The sequence below is a fragment of the Myotis brandtii genome, unplaced genomic scaffold (genome assembly GCF_000412655.1).
Source record: "Myotis brandtii unplaced genomic scaffold, ASM41265v1 scaffold1384, whole genome shotgun sequence".
NCBI lineage: Eukaryota > Metazoa > Chordata > Mammalia > Chiroptera > Vespertilionidae > Myotis > Myotis brandtii.
In genome coordinates, this window is record NW_005354938.1 from 443,393 (window position 1) to 458,502 (window position 15,110).

Consider the following 15,110-nt stretch of genomic DNA (forward strand, 5'->3'; position numbering starts at 1 on the left):
TTGGGGTCACCGGGAGTTGGGGGGTGGGATGGGGGCCTGGGGGCTGCGGTGGAATCGAGTCTCGGAGGCAGCGGAGGCCGAGGGAGCGGAGGGCTGGTGGCCCTTCGGGACCTCCCTCCGAGGCCGGCGCTGTCGTCCCTGAGCCCCGCTGGTTACACGGTCAGAAGAATCTTCGGATGGAGGGAGGGGTTGTTGGCCAAGGAAACCTTATTGTGAGTCAAATGGCCTCAGGGTTTCTTGTCAGCACCCCAAGATGGAGGGAGTGAGAAGCCCAGAGAGGTCATTGGGAGATACTTTAGGGGTAGGATAGACTGGGCACCTGGGACGGCATGGAGTGGGGGCACCTCCTTTCTTCCTTCCTCCTGGGAGGCTGTTCATCCCTCTTCATGTTCATTGGCTCAGAGCCGAGGCTGCCGGGGGCATTTCTGTTGGGCCTGCTTGTGTGGGGTGTGGTGACCGGGGGCGGGAGGCCCTCCCAGCAGCCTGCCCCCACACCTCCCTGGCTGCCCTGTGAGTGGCCTGAGTCTTGGGCCCTGCTCACCATCCGGGTCGCCTGTGAGCATATTAGAATTCACTGGGCTTTGTTCTTTGTAGGAATCAAAGCTGGACTCCCATTCGAGGACAAACAGGCCTACAGTTAATTCCTGGTGTGATGAGAAGGTGGGATTTGCTGTCCTGGATCAGAAAAGCGAGTCCGTAAGGGAGGGCCCTGACTCTTCATCAGCTACGAGAGGGATGGCAGCCTTACATTCTGGGGATAAGAAGAGGGTCCTTCCCTCCTGGATGACAGCCCAGGGGCCTGAGGAGAGAATGTGGCCGATGAAGACCCCGAAGAGGAAGAGGAGGAGGATGGCCGCGGTGCCGGCGGCTGCAGCCAGGTGGGACACCTTGGAGCCTGGGTCATCGCAGTGTTGGCAGACCTGTGCGCGGGGCCCGGAGCCGCAGGACTTGGCTGTGAATCCCGGTGCGGTTTCCAGGTTTCGTGTGACCTGGCGGAACCTGCTGGGCTCAGTTCCCGTCTGAGAAACGGGCTCACTACCCTCTGCCGCGGGCAGAGGGCCTGGCGGCTGGCGGTGCCCACGGCGGGGAGTGACCCATCCCGGCCCGAATTTTGACAGAAATGAGTCCCTGGCAAAGGGCTGCCCTCCCGGCACCGCACGGGTTAGGACAGTGGTTCTCAGCCTTGGCTGCACATTAGAATCACCTGGGAATCTTTTTAAAATCCTGATTTCTGGGCCTCATCCTGCGGAAATTCTGTTTCTCTGTTACTAATGTTGTGCTGGGAGGCTGTTCATCCCTCTTCATGTTCATTGGCTCAGAGCCGAGGCTGCCGGGGGCATTTCTGTTGGGCCTGCTTGTGTGGGGTGTGGGGACCCAGGGCGGGAGGCCCTCCCAGCAGCCTGCCCCCACACCTCCCTGGCTGCCCTGTGAGTGGCCTGAGTCTTGGGCCCTGCTCACCATCCGGGTCGCCTGTGAGCATATTAGAATTCACTGGGCTTTGTTCTTTGTAGGAATCAAAGCTGGACTCCCATTCGAGGACAAACAGGCCTACAGTTAATTCCTGGTGTGATGAGAAGGTGGGATTTGCTGTCCTGGATCAGAAAAGCGAGTCCGTAAGGGAGGGCCCTGACTCTTCATCAGCTACGAGAGGGATGGCAGCCTTACATTCTGGGGATAAGAAGAGGGTCCTTCCCTCCTGGATGACAGCCCAGGGGCCTGAGGAGAGAATGTGGCCGGTGAAGACCCCGAAGAGGAAGAGGAGGAGGATGGCCGCGGTGCCGGCGGCTGCAGCCAGGTGGGACACCTTGGAGCCTGGGTCATCGCAGTGTTGGCAGACCCGTGAGGTGGGCGGGGTTTCAGTCCGTCTCCAGCTCTTAGGAGGTGCACGGGCTGCGTGCAGGAGGCTGAGTGAGCTGTGTCCACCCAGGCAGACGCCTCTGCCTCTTGGTGAACCTGCAACTCCCAGATAGTGGCCCCCTTCTCGGGTCACACGCATCAGCCAAGCTGTCAAACACCCTGTGACTAAAATGCCCTTCTCTTCATTTGCAACAATAAGTGTGACCATCAGGCGGGCAAGATGAGTGGGCCAGGCCATCAGCCTCCCTGTGGGCAGATCTCCTGGGACAGGAGCAGCAAGCCCCTGTGTCAGCCCGGATCAGAGGCTGTGGGTGAGCCAGTGGGATGATGCCAACTGTGGGGTCGTGAGGCCGCCAGGGAGGAGAGGTCCCTGAACTCTCCTGACGGGGTCCCGGGTGCTCAGTGCTGCCCCTCTGCCCTTCCTTTTATAAGGTTCCTTAGCTGACCAGCGTCCCTCTCTGACTGCACAGCCTTTCCGTACTGTGTTCATGCGTTCAGTTAGGTGTCAGGTGGGTCTTGGCCTGGTGGTCCGTGTGACCAGCTCACAGGTATGTGTGTGTCCGTTTGGCTCTCAGGAGTAGCCATCGAGCCTTATTTGTAAATCCCTGGGGGCGTTGGCAGAGTTGGGAAGGCCCCACTGTTGCCTCCAAGACCCCCCTCTGCCAGTCACTGGTCCCAAGAATGAGGAAGCCGGTTGATGCCCTGAGGAAGCTGGTGCTCTCATCCCCGGCGGAAGGCCCAGGGATGCAGCTCTGCTTCCTCCTTGAGAGACCGGGGAGCCGTCTGCCCCATCTGTAGCATCGTGCCTTTCTTTCAGACTCCCCGCAGTGAGGACTGTGTACTGCATGAGTGAAGCCGAACTTGTCGATGTTGCTCTGGGAGTCCTGATTGAGGTAAAGTCAGCTGTGTCTTTTTAAACAAATATGTTTTTATTTCAGAGAGAGGAGGGAAGAGGGAGAGATAGAAACATTGATGAGAAACATTAATCGGCTGCCTCCTGTACACCCCCTATTGGGAACTGAGCCCACAACCCGGGCATGTCCCCTGACGGGGAATCAAACCAGCCCTTTCAGTGCATGGGATGAAACTCAACCAACTGAGCCACAACCGTTGGCTGTTCTTGCTCTTTTAACCACAAACTCTTTACTGACTGAAACAGCCGTGGGGAGCCCTCTTGCGTGTCCGCCCTCCTTCCACTTGCCCCTTGTCTCATGAATCTCTCAGGCCGTGCTCCCCGCTGTGAGCTGTGCACCAGCCACGCGTTTGGGGCCGGATGCCTGGGGAGGGGTGGCTGGGCAGGGAGAGCAGCCCTGTGTGGGTGACTGTGTGGGGTGAAGCAGAGGGAACAGGAAGTCTTGACCTGCTAGTTTTCTCAAGTGGGCAAGCTGACTCCTGGCCTCTGCACCTGGCAGAACAACACTGAGGTCCCCTGTCTTCCTGAAGCTAATAATCATACCACCGTAGAGTTGGGTGGGTCTGTATGATAGACCAGGCATTTTAATTTTTTTGTTAATCCTCACTCGAGGATATTTCACCCCATTGATTTTAGAGAGAGTGGAAGAGGGGGAGGGACAGAGAGAGAAACATCAATGTGAGAGAGACACAGTGATTGGCCTCTTCCATATGCCCTGACCAGGGCCAGAATCGAGCCTGCAACCTCAGTACGTGCCCTTGACTGGACTCACATCCGAGACCCTTCAGTCTGTGGGCCAATGGTCTGACCATTGAGCAACCGGCTAGGGCTGACCAGGTATTTTTATATATCACTATCTCATGTAATCTTTGCGATAATCTGGTGATATGTTATTTCAGATACTGTTATTCCCGTTTTACAGATGAAGAAATTGAGAGGCAGGGACATTCCCTAAGTTGCATAGCCTGTAAGTGACCGAGTGTAGGCCCACACTCGTTTTATATCCTGTGCTCCTGCCATTGTCACCTGCCTTCCCAGACAAGTTTTTTCGATGTATTTATTTTTTCTACTTTGGTATTCCTCAGGCCTCTGCCCACTTCTCTCCGAGTTGGTCTTGGTTTCTCCCAGAGCTCTGAGAGGTGGAGGGTGGGCAGCAGTGGGGTGACGGAGGTGGAGCGGCCACTGATTTGGGAGCCATGCCCGACCTGGTCAATGCTGGCTCCCCAGTTGCTTCTGGACATGGTCTCCACCACTGACAGGTTAGGGAAATAAATTTACACATGTTTCGTCTGGTCTTTCTTCACAGAACCGACAACAGGAAAAGGCCTTGGAGCAGCGGCCCCTGGCAGACACTGCTGAGCCAGAGCTGTCCCCCACCTGCTCGGAGGGGCCGGCTTCTCCCGAGAGAAGTGAGGGTGAGGACAGTGGGGAAGCCGCCCTCCCCCCAGGCCTGGGGCGGCCGCAGGGGTCTGCAGGCTTGGAGCCTGCCTGCAGCAGCAGCCCTGAGGAAGATGAGGATGCGTTCAAGTACGTCAGGGAGATATTCTTCAGCTAAGGGACAGGTTCCCAGGACGCTACGGCCGGAACAGCTACCGGACGCTGGGCTTTGGCTCTGCCTGGGGACTGCTCCCAGCTCCATACCATTGGGTGGAGCCAGAAGCCCTGACACTCGGCCTTGGGAAGTGAGGGATCTGAATGAACTGCCATCAGAATTCCTCTCTGCATTGTCCTCCCCCGGCACAGGGGTCTGCAATCCCCATGTCTGTGTATTCAGTGACCACGTTCCAGGGAAAATAAGGTCACAGTGTCAGACTTATTGGCACCAAAGAATCAATTTAATAACTTTCAAACAGAAAAAAGTATGGCTGCTAAATACACCAGAATTGTCCAGTTTAGGCAGCACCATCTCTCCGTGAGGAGGAAGCCCAATTTAGTTTCCCTCACAGGCAGCCAGGCAATCCCTGAGCCGCCCTCTTAGCCCTGAAGACATTTTGCCCACAGTGCTCTGCTCTGTCTGGGAGCTTAGCGCTCCCGGGGTACCTTTGGTCCAAGCCTTCTACCCATCAGACAGGCCTCCTCTCCCGAGCTGTCCCCTTCCTTATACTTGGCAGCCTTGGCTTTGATCCCTGGCCACTCTGAAAGTGTGAGTGGGACAGGCTCCCAAAGTGGACGCTAAGGACAAGAGGTCAGGGCCGAGTCCACATTGCCTCTGTAGTCAGTGTGGCTTTTGGCAGGCAGAGTGAGGCAACCATGGTTATACAGTTTTTCAGTATACAGTGCTGAAAAGTAAATTCCCCCCGCACAAGTGGTGCTTGTATCCTTTTTAGGTCTAGCTTGAGCAGTGAAGGGACGCAGCGTTTGTGGAACCATTCAGTCCTGTTCACCCTCCCCGCCCCCAGGATTCGGCATGCTGTGCTCTCGGACGCCCAGGTCCCATGTTAGGAATGGCGTGCTACCTCACTCCCCTGCTGTCCGGCTTGGAGTCCAGCAGCCCAGGGGAACTTGAGGGACTCCCTCTGAGATCTCCCCTGTGCCTTTGGGAGTGGTGTCATGGGGAGGGGTGAGAAAGGGGGAAGCTTGCTAACCAGGGCCCCGGGGACACTGAGGTGCTCTAAGTGTTCCCCGTTTGTCGCCATGAACCTTGCCTGCGTCTCAGTTTGGCCTTTGGCCAATCATCCTGGAAATCTGGCCCTGGGACAGGAACCCTTCTCTGGCCACCATCCTGAGAATGAAGAATGGTTTGCTCAGATCAGTCAATGAAAGCAGGAATTCTCGTGACAAGGAGCTACGTGGTGTTAGCAGTCCCAAAGGACAGACAAGCCAACACTAAGAAGCCCAGGGCCCAGTCACCCTCACAGCCCCGGCCTCCTTTATGCCGGTGCCCCCTCCTCAGTGGGGCCCATCTGCTCAAGCTTGAGATCAGTATTAGCTATGAAGCAGGGTGGCTGCGAAAACACCAGCCCACGAGGCCTCTGGCGCCTGTCTGAGCCTCCTTCAAGCAGCCTGGGAGCCTCTGGACAGGGCTAGCAGCTCTCCAGCTTGCTCTTGTCATCTGCCCTTTGGGGGAGCATGACTGTGGTCATCAGCAAGAGGACCAGCAAGGCCTGGGCAGCGGCCAGAGCTAGGAATCCAGGCCCCAGGAGGGAGGGCGTGACCCACTTCCAGGTGTAGGTGAGGAAGAGGCCCAGGCCCCCGGCCAGCAGCATGGAGGCCATCGCCAGGAAGCACACAGCCAGATGCCACTCGCCCTCGCTCCTGTTGCAGCGGGCCAGGAGCAGAGGCAGCGGGACAAAGAGGGTGAGCACCAGGGCCCCGTACACGCCGAGCCTGGCCAGGGCCAGGGCGCCCTGAGGCAGCCCCAGGGCTTCCAGCTCAGGGAACTGGTGGCACTGCAGGCAGCCCGTGCTCTCGTTCCACAGGCAGAAGTTGTAGAAGCCGATTCTCAGGTTGGGCAGGTTGATGAGGTCGCCCGCCTTCCAGAGGAGAGCGTAGAACAGCAGGAAGATGGCCAGGACCACGAGGACCATGATGCCCAGGAACAGCAGCTGGTCGCCCCGCCTGGGTCTGGGGAGGCTCATCTTTTGTTCTTGGCAGGGCCACCCTCCTGGGAACCTGAGGGAAGTCACATCAGTGAGTGTCCAGCTCTCCCTTTCTCCCAGTTTCTTCACAAGCTCATGCTCTCCCTTCTGGAATTCCATAAAAACCTGTGGCAAACTCCCACCCTCTCCCACTCCACCGCCTCCAAGGAATGTGAGGTGACTTGTCGCCAGGACAGGCTCTCCAGGCAGCTCTGCGTGCCTCAGACATGCAGCGTGCACACCACAAGCCGCTGAAGACACTGTGAGGTTTCTCAGACCCCTTGCCCAGGGCGAGGGGCAAGGCTGTTACTGGGGCTTGAAGGAAGAGGCAGAAGCTGAGGGTCCTGGCGACCCCTAGGACCAGAAGGGAGCTGTAAGGATGACCGTCACTGGGCCGCAAGCCAGTTACCTCAGAACCGGGGCTGGGGCCGGCGCTGGTGTTCTCGAGGCTCTGCTGCTCCTGGCTGAGCGGGTGAGGGCCACCAGAGTCCCTGCCTGCTCCGGCAACACGTTCCTGGGCTAAGACGAGATGCCGCCTGGGGAGGAAATCACATCATTTTAGAACAACTACAGTATTTTTTTTCCTGACAACACTAATATACATTGATTATTTATTTGAAATCTTGAAAAATATTTAAAAGGGAAATATATAAAAACAACCTTTTTCCCACCGCATACGGTAGAACCACTGTTAACCAATATTCAGTATTTGTAAATAATCATACCATTAAGCATAATGCTTTTCTTACTGAATATTAGACACACTTTTCAAAGCTGTTTAATATTCTTCAAAAACATAGTCAATGGCTGTATGGTAGTTCATGTCACAGATTTACCCATTACACTATTATTGGACAAATAGTTTTCATTTTTCACCTTTATAATTGATAGTCAAGGTAAGTGCTAACTATGTAACAGTGCAATTATTGTGTCAAGGGGAGAATCCTTTTTAGTGATTTTATTGCATATTGCCAAACTGACCTACAAAAAACTTGCCTAACCCTCCCCACCATTTTTGAAAAAATCCTTTCACTACATTTTAAATCAGTAGAACTTTTCCCAATCGGCATCTAAAATAGTCTGCCCTCTGTATATAATTTTTCCAATACGGGACAAAACAGCCCTTCACACAGTGAAGTGCCCAGGAACCAGTGCTGGACGCCAGACGAGACAGGATGCTGAAGCCAGAATCCTGTCGGTCCCCCAGCCAGGAGAGCCAAGTGGCATTCAGCAGTGGAGTGAGTGGTGGCCATTGGTGGCCCTGGGGAGAGGCCCCGAGACACAGGCCTGGAGATGAACTTCTGAAGGGACCCTTGGCAGTAGTCCCTCTACTAAGTGGACTGGAGGGTCCTGACCACACCCCACACCTGCTCTGCAAGAGCTGAAGGAGCAAGTGGAAAAGAACAGTCTGAAGGGACAGGATGTGGGACAGGCAGAGGGGGAGGCGGCGTCTTAGTCCCTACGACTGCTGTAACAGAAATGCCATAGAAACTTATTCCTCACAGTTCTGGAGGCTGGATGTCCAAGCACAGGTGCCTGCAGACTCCGAGTCTGGTGCAGCCCACTTCCTGGTTCAGCGATGACACCTGTGTCCTCAGTGAAGGGCAAGGGAGCTAGCTCTCTGGGGCCTTTTTATAACAATCCCGTTCCTGAGGGCTCCACCCTCATGACCTAATCATCTCCCTAAGGCTCCACCTAGTATCACGATGGAGATCAGGTTTCAACATATGGGGGCGGGGAGGGCACAAACATGCAGTCTGGCAGGTGGCTCCATTCAAAGGACCTGAGTGAATGCAAATAATGAGAATAAAGATTTATCAGTGACTCCCAGGCAGAGACTCAGGGATATTGCCTGGGGGTGAGGCAGGTGCCTGTTAGGACGGGAACCTAAACCTAATCACACAGGGAAGGCTCGCCTCCATGCTGCCACCACCTGACCACGGTCTTCTGCCCATGGCATCTGCGAGCTGGGCCAGGAGCTCTGAGCTGGGGGTGAGGGCCAGCTCAGTGGAGCCCGGGGAGCTGCCCCTGCAGCCACTGATCCTCCGTTTCTGGAGGCCTGAATTGGTGAAACGGAGAAGCTGGAGGCCCCGTTTGAAGGTGGTTGGGAGAGTCCTGCAGCTATGGCGCCTGCTACAGATTTATCAGGAATGAAAATGGTGTCTTTAGTCCATACTTTATCAGATTGAGATAATAGTTTTAGCCAGTTAGAGCCCATCGGGGAGAAATTCCCAGCGGGACATATTTTGCATATTTAACACATGCTTGCATAAGCCTCTGTCTGCATGTTTAGTGACGGTGGGCATTTCATGGTGGAAAGCAGATTTCTAGGCCTGGAACCCCGATTTCTGTCATTGTGCTGCAGGAAGTAAGGTTTGACTTGCCTCCCGTGTCCAGAAACCAACAGGCTGGGACTTGCCTTTGTATAAATGCTCCTTATTTCTCCTATATCGAGCCTGTTATATTTGGGTTCCAAAGAAGTCACCATTAAACTTCTTGAAAACACGGCTCCCTCGAGAAAGATCATGGGACTTCTCGGGAGGAGACTGTCAGCCGCCTTCCAGCAGCTCCTCCAGCCCTTTGTTTCTGACTTCCTGTTTTTCTCGCATCTGACCTTTTGGAGTTTTCAATAGAGTGAAACAAAATAAAAGCTAAGAAGCCCCAGATTGTGTGGAGAAGGTGCAGGGTCTCTGGTTCCCTTTATTCTTCTGGCCTCTCCATGTGTGAGGAGTTGAGTCCCAGCTCGGGGGGGCCTGGGTCTCCACCGTCAGGCCTGACTTAGAACTTGGACTTGGAATTCTCTAGTGAGGCCCTGCTCCCTTGGGTCTTCCAGTCTTGCTTTGCTTAATCCAGCGTCTCTCAGGCTGTCCTCCTTCCCGTCTGCCCAACTCCTAAAGTTCCGCCCTGTTTTCTGTTCCTCTAAACCAGTGGTTCTCAACCTTCCTAATGCCGAGACCCTTTAATACAGTTCCTCATGTTGTGGTGACCCCCAATTTCATTGTTACAAATTGAACATAATTAAAGCATAGTGATTAATCACAAAAACAATATGTAATTATATATGTGTTTTCCGATGGCGACCCCTGTGAAAGGGTCGTTCAACCCCCAAAGGGGTCGCGACCCACAGGTTGAGAACCGCTGCTCTAAACCCTACAAATTCCCCCAGCTTCCCGGGACTATCCTAGCCACTCTGAGCCAGCCCAGAGCTAGAACGTATGCTGTGATCTCTCCCAGGGACGACTTTCCTCTGTCTTCCATGTTCTCCCCAGCATGGTGCTGACACACAGAGGAACTCACTCTGTCCTTTCACGTACATATCTTAATATGCACCTATCTTAACAAGACACCTTGAGGGGAGGGGCCGTGTTCTACTTCACACACACTCAACACCGTGCTGGGATGGCCCTACACGCTTCCTCTTGGAAATACGGACAGACTTCGGGAGCTTGTGGACAGAGAGGTTGGAGGCCCATCCTGGCTTCCTTTTCTAAACCTTTCACAGTCGACGGACATTTGGTTGGGAAACCCCATGGCACCCTTCTCCTCGACTGTCCTAGGAGCCTACCCTGTTGTTTGTTTTTTTTGGCTTTTAAGAATCATGTAATCATAGTTATCACGCTCTCACAACTATGAGCCTTTTAATTCCCTTTAATGATAAGCGGGTGCTTCCTTCAGAGGGCAAAGGGGAGGCTGCTGAATCATTGTTGCCATTTTTAGGTGAATTGTTTTCCGTTTTAAATAAAGTACATACTTGCTGATGGTAGATGACTAGAAATGTGGAAGTCTGATCCATAACCTCAGGGCGTAGAAATGACCACTTTTAACAACACATTTCCTTCTGGAACGTTGTTTTGCAGAGTTGAGTTTACATTAAGTACATCTGTTTATGTCTCCCTTTGTAAATATCTTTATAGCATGAATATTTCCTTACATCATTAGAAATGTCCCCTACATGATATTTTGAATGATTGCATAGCAGTTGCACAGTTTAAAGTTTTTATAGATTATGTTTTATAACATTACTTTGTAATATTATAATGTTACTAGGGGCCCGGTGCACAAAAATTTGTGCACGGCCGATTGGGGCACCACCCCCTGTCACACTCAAGGCAGGGTCGATGGGGAGGTTGCAGCACCACCCCCTGTCACGCACAGACGCACAGACATCAGGGGGGTTGGGGCTCCGTACCCTGTCACGCACAGAGCAGGGCCAATCAGGGGGTTGGGCACTGCCCCTTCAGGGTGGGGGTCCCCACTGGGGTGCCTGGCCAGCCTGGATGAGGGGATGATGGCTGTTTGCAGCTGGTCACACCCCCTTCAGGGTGGGGGTCCCCACTGGGGTGCCTGGCCAGCCTGGATGAGGGGATGATGGCTGTTTGCAGCTGGTCACACCCCCTTCAGGGTGGGGGTCCCCACTGGGGTGCCTGGCCAGCCTGGATGAGGGGATGATGGCTGTTTGCAGCTGGTCACACCCCCTTCAGGGTGGGGGTCCCCACTGGGGTGCCTGGCCAGCCTGGATGAGGGGATGATGGCTGTTTGCAGCTGGTCACACCCCCTTCAGGGTGGGGGTCCCCACTGGGGTGCCTGGCCAGCCTGGATGAGGGGATGATGGCTGTTTGCAGCTGGTCACACCCCCTTCAGGGTGGGGGTCCCCACTGGGGTGCCTGGCCAGCCTGGATGAGGGGATGATGGCTGTTTGCAGCTGGTCACACCCCCTTCAGGGTGGGGGTCCCCACTGGGGTGCCTGGCCAGCCTGGATGAGGGGATGATGGCTGTTTGCAGCTGGTCACACCCCCTTCAGGGTGGGGGTCCCCACTGGGGTGCCTGGCCAGCCTGGATGAGGGGATGATGGCTGTTTGCAGCTGGTCACACCCCCTTCAGGGTGGGGGTCCCCACTGGGGTGCCTGGCCAGCCTGGATGAGGGGATGATGGCTGTTTGCAGCTGGTCACACCCCCTTCAGGGTGGGGGTCCCCACTGGGGTGCCTGGCCAGCCTGGATGAGGGGATGATGGCTGTTTGCAGCTGGTCACACCCCCTTCAGGGTGGGGGTCCCCACTGGGGTGCCTGGCCAGCCTGGATGAGGGGATGATGGCTGTTTGCAGCTGGTCACACCCCCTTCAGGGTGGGGGTCCCCACTGGGGTGCCTGGCCAGCCTGGATGAGGGGATGATGGCTGTTTGCAGCTGGTCACACCCCCTTCAGGGTGGGGGTCCCCACTGGGGTGCCTGGCCAGCCTGGATGAGGGGATGATGGCTGTTTGCAGCTGGTCACACCCCCTTCAGGGTGGGGGTCCCCACTGGGGTGCCTGGCCAGCCTGGATGAGGGGATGATGGCTGTTTGCAGCTGGTCACACCCCCTTCAGGGTGGGGGTCCCCACTGGGGTGCCTGGCCAGCCTGGATGAGGGGATGATGGCTGTTTGCAGCTGGTCACACCCCCTTCAGGGTGGGGGTCCCCACTGGGGTGCCTGGCCAGCCTGGATGAGGGGATGATGGCTGTTTGCAGCTGGTCACACCCCCTTCAGGGTGGGGGTCCCCACTGGGGTGCCTGGCCAGCCTGGATGAGGGGATGATGGCTGTTTGCAGCTGGTCACACCCCCTTCAGGGTGGGGGTCCCCACTGGGGTGCCTGGCCAGCCTGGATGAGGGGATGATGGCTGTTTGCAGCTGGTCACACCCCCTTCAGGGTGGGGGTCCCCACTGGGGTGCCTGGCCAGCCTGGATGAGGGGATGATGGCTGTTTGCAGCTGGTCACACCCCCTTCAGGGTGGGGGTCCCCACTGGGGTGCCTGGCCAGCCTGGATGAGGGGATGATGGCTGTTTGCAGCTGGTCACACCCCCTTCAGGGTGGGGGTCCCCACTGGGGTGCCTGGCCAGCCTGGATGAGGGGATGATGGCTGTTTGCAGCTGGTCACACCCCCTTCAGGGTGGGGGTCCCCACTGGGGTGCCTGGCCAGCCTGGATGAGGGGATGATGGCTGTTTGCAGCTGGTCACACCCCCTTCAGGGTGGGGGTCCCCACTGGGGTGCCTGGCCAGCCTGGATGAGGGGATGATGGCTGTTTGCAGCTGGTCACACCCCCTTCAGGGTGGGGGTCCCCACTGGGGTGCCTGGCCAGCCTGGATGAGGGGATGATGGCTGTTTGCAGCTGGTCACACCCCCTTCAGGGTGGGGGTCCCCACTGGGGTGCCTGGCCAGCCTGGATGAGGGGATGATGGCTGTTTGCAGCTGGTCACACCCCCTTCAGGGTGGGGGTCCCCACTGGGGTGCCTGGCCAGCCTGGATGAGGGGATGATGGCTGTTTGCAGCTGGTCACACCCCCTTCAGGGTGGGGGTCCCCACTGGGGTGCCTGGCCAGCCTGGATGAGGGGATGATGGCTGTTTGCAGCTGGTCACACCCCCTTCAGGGTGGGGGTCCCCACTGGGGTGCCTGGCCAGCCTGGATGAGGGGATGATGGCTGTTTGCAGCTGGTCACACCCCCTTCAGGGTGGGGGTCCCCACTGGGGTGCCTGGCCAGCCTGGATGAGGGGATGATGGCTGTTTGCAGCTGGTCACACCCCCTTCAGGGTGGGGGTCCCCACTGGGGTGCCTGGCCAGCCTGGATGAGGGGATGATGGCTGTTTGCAGCTGGTCACACACCCTTCAGGGTGGGGGTCCCCACTGGGGTGCCTGGCCAGTCTGGGTGAGGGGCTGAGGGCTGTTTTCAGGCTCTGCGGGTGACTGAAGCTCCCAACCGCTCCTTTTTTTTCTTTTTTCTTTTTTTATTCTGGGCCAGCTTTAGCTCTGGCTCTAGCTCTGAGGCTTCCGCTGCTGGTTCTATAATAGAAACAATGTATAACTCCAGCTCTGAGATCCCTGCGGCTGAAAGTGTTACAAAGTTTCAAACTGCCAGCTCAGAGGCCAGCAGCGCAGGCGGCTGGCGGGGAACGTTGGTTTCCTCCTTCAATGAAGGGAGCAAGCCTCATGTTCGCTTTAAGCTGCCTGGCTGCCGGCCGCCATCTTGGCTGTCAGTTAATTTGCATATCTCCCTGATTAGCCAATGGGAAGGGTAGCGGTCGTACGCCAATTACCATGTTTCTCTTTTATTAGTGTAGATGGTGAATATATTTGTGGATCAATTTATCCTTTGTGAACAAAAACTGGACTATGCAATACACCTGACAAGCTTGGGCTGGAGGCACCTGGCAGGCCTGACAAGCTCTGTGACCCAAAGTAGCCTCACAGGATGGCCTGGTCACAAATTCCTAGCGCGGCAGGTCATGCAGCCAATCACTTCCAGGCCTACAGCTTCCTTAGCGAGTCAGTCTTTACCTCAGGTGAACTCTGTTCTCATGCATCTAGGATGACCTTCCCAATGTCAGAGGGATTCCCTTTTCCAGGCCCCTCGAAGGCACAACGCCCACACCAGAGCACAAGGCCACAGCATCCCTTCTTAGCTTGCTCCTTGCATGCCAGCTGTGTGTGCGGTAAATGTTAATTATTAGCGAACCTGTACCCGCCAATGGAAAAGAAATGTGTATTTCTCCATTTTGTCTTTCATCCAAAACCAGGGATTTTCCTGCTTTGCTCTCTCCCACCTGCCTCCTTAATCTACCACCAATGGATTCCATGTACCTTCTTATGTCTCCTCCTTTGATTCTAATGTATAAAATACACTGCAAAACTGCCATTCTCTGGAGCATTTGAGATCTTGTTTTCTGGCATATATAGTCACTTTGGCTCAAATAGACTGATAAATATTCTCTACAGATTTGAACACTTCTTCCCTGGACACCTTCCACCAGCAGCTGGGAGAATGCTGATTCTCTCATCGCCCCCAGTGTTGGGCGTTCTTCAGTCTTTCCATCTTTGACAATGACCAGTGACATAGCATCGTCACCGTTTCTCTTTCATGAGTCAAGCTCCACATTTTCCAAGTGTCGTTTGATGACCTATAGTTTTTTCTCATGACGTGCTCTCAGTTCCTCTGTGTGTCTTTTTCATATTATCATTTTGAGTTTTGGTTTTGCTTCTCAGCCCGAATGAGCCCGTTTGTAAATAAAGGCTGCTAGCCCTTTGCCGTCGTAATTGTTACAATAAAGCACAACCCTGTGCTGCACCAGGGCCCCTGGGCCAAGACACAGATTGAGACTCCACATCAGTGTGTTCCGACTTGACCATTGTTACTTGCGAGTCCCAGTTTGGGAAGCAGAAGGCAAAGATTCTCAGCCTATTCAGCTGAGGCAGGTTGTCTGTTGTTGTTTTCCGTTTAAGCATTTCTAAAATGTTCACGCTGACGGGATGGTGACTGAGACACACACTTCACATCCTATTCTTGGCAGTTTCATATTAAAAGAGTGAGATGTTCATGAGGCTGTGTCTGAGGGAGGATTACAATTCTGGCAGAAATGGCATTGAGAACCCCTCTGGCTGTCCATCACGCTAAGTAACAGCCCCAGGCTGCCCAGGCCCCGGTGCAGGGCACCAGCAGGCGGAGAGCAGCGGCGTGCAGGCCCGGCCTGTGTGAGTAGGAACTGCCACGGAGGTGCCCGGGGCTGGGAGGAGCACTCGCAGGGCTGGGAGCAGGAAGGCCCCGTCGGCGGGAACCCTTGCTGATTTATTTAAGATTCCGCGTGCCGCTTGCTCTCTCCAGTCACAGAATCAAAATGAACTTTACAAACAACCCATTGTGTCTGTCTTTTCATAGCGGATTTCTAGGGCCAATGTCTGCCTCCTGAGCATACGCTGTGCCTTTTTCTTTTTTTTTTTTTTTTTTTATTTTTTTTTT

General features: G+C 55.3%; 2 protein-coding genes across 6 annotated transcripts in view; one reads left to right on the forward strand and one right to left on the reverse strand.

The window, feature by feature from the left end:
• The window catches only part of LOC102252366 (chromosome unknown open reading frame, human C7orf49), an 11,381-nt gene extending 6,304 nt beyond the window's left edge, over nt 1-5,077 (forward strand). Inside the window, exons 1-4 of one of the 3 annotated variants that reach the window (XM_005860698.2) lie at nt 9-212; nt 595-878; nt 2,675-2,750; nt 4,077-5,077. In XM_005860698.2, coding sequence (XP_005860760.1) covers nt 177-212; nt 595-878; nt 2,675-2,750; nt 4,077-4,325 — 645 coding nt within the window. In that variant the 5' untranslated portion in view covers nt 9-176 and the 3' untranslated portion in view covers nt 4,326-5,077. Of the gene's footprint in view, nt 1-8; nt 213-594; nt 879-1,392; nt 1,796-2,674; nt 2,751-4,076 lie in introns of those variants that run through there. The other 2 variants (XM_014535148.1, XM_014535147.1) reach the window with 2 other exon arrangements.
• TMEM140 (transmembrane protein 140) overlaps nt 4,587-15,110 on the reverse strand; it is a 24,505-nt gene continuing 13,981 nt past the window's right edge. For 2 of the 3 annotated variants that reach the window (XM_005860697.2, XM_005860695.2), the window contains 2 exons: nt 6,758-6,884; nt 4,587-6,382 (listed from right to left, as the gene is read on the reverse strand). In XM_005860697.2, coding sequence (XP_005860759.1) covers nt 5,794-6,348 — 555 coding nt within the window. In that variant the 5' untranslated portion in view covers nt 6,349-6,382; nt 6,758-6,884 and the 3' untranslated portion in view covers nt 4,587-5,793. Of the gene's footprint in view, nt 6,383-6,757; nt 6,885-7,851; nt 9,323-15,110 lie in introns of those variants that run through there. The other variant, XM_005860696.2, reaches the window with a different exon arrangement.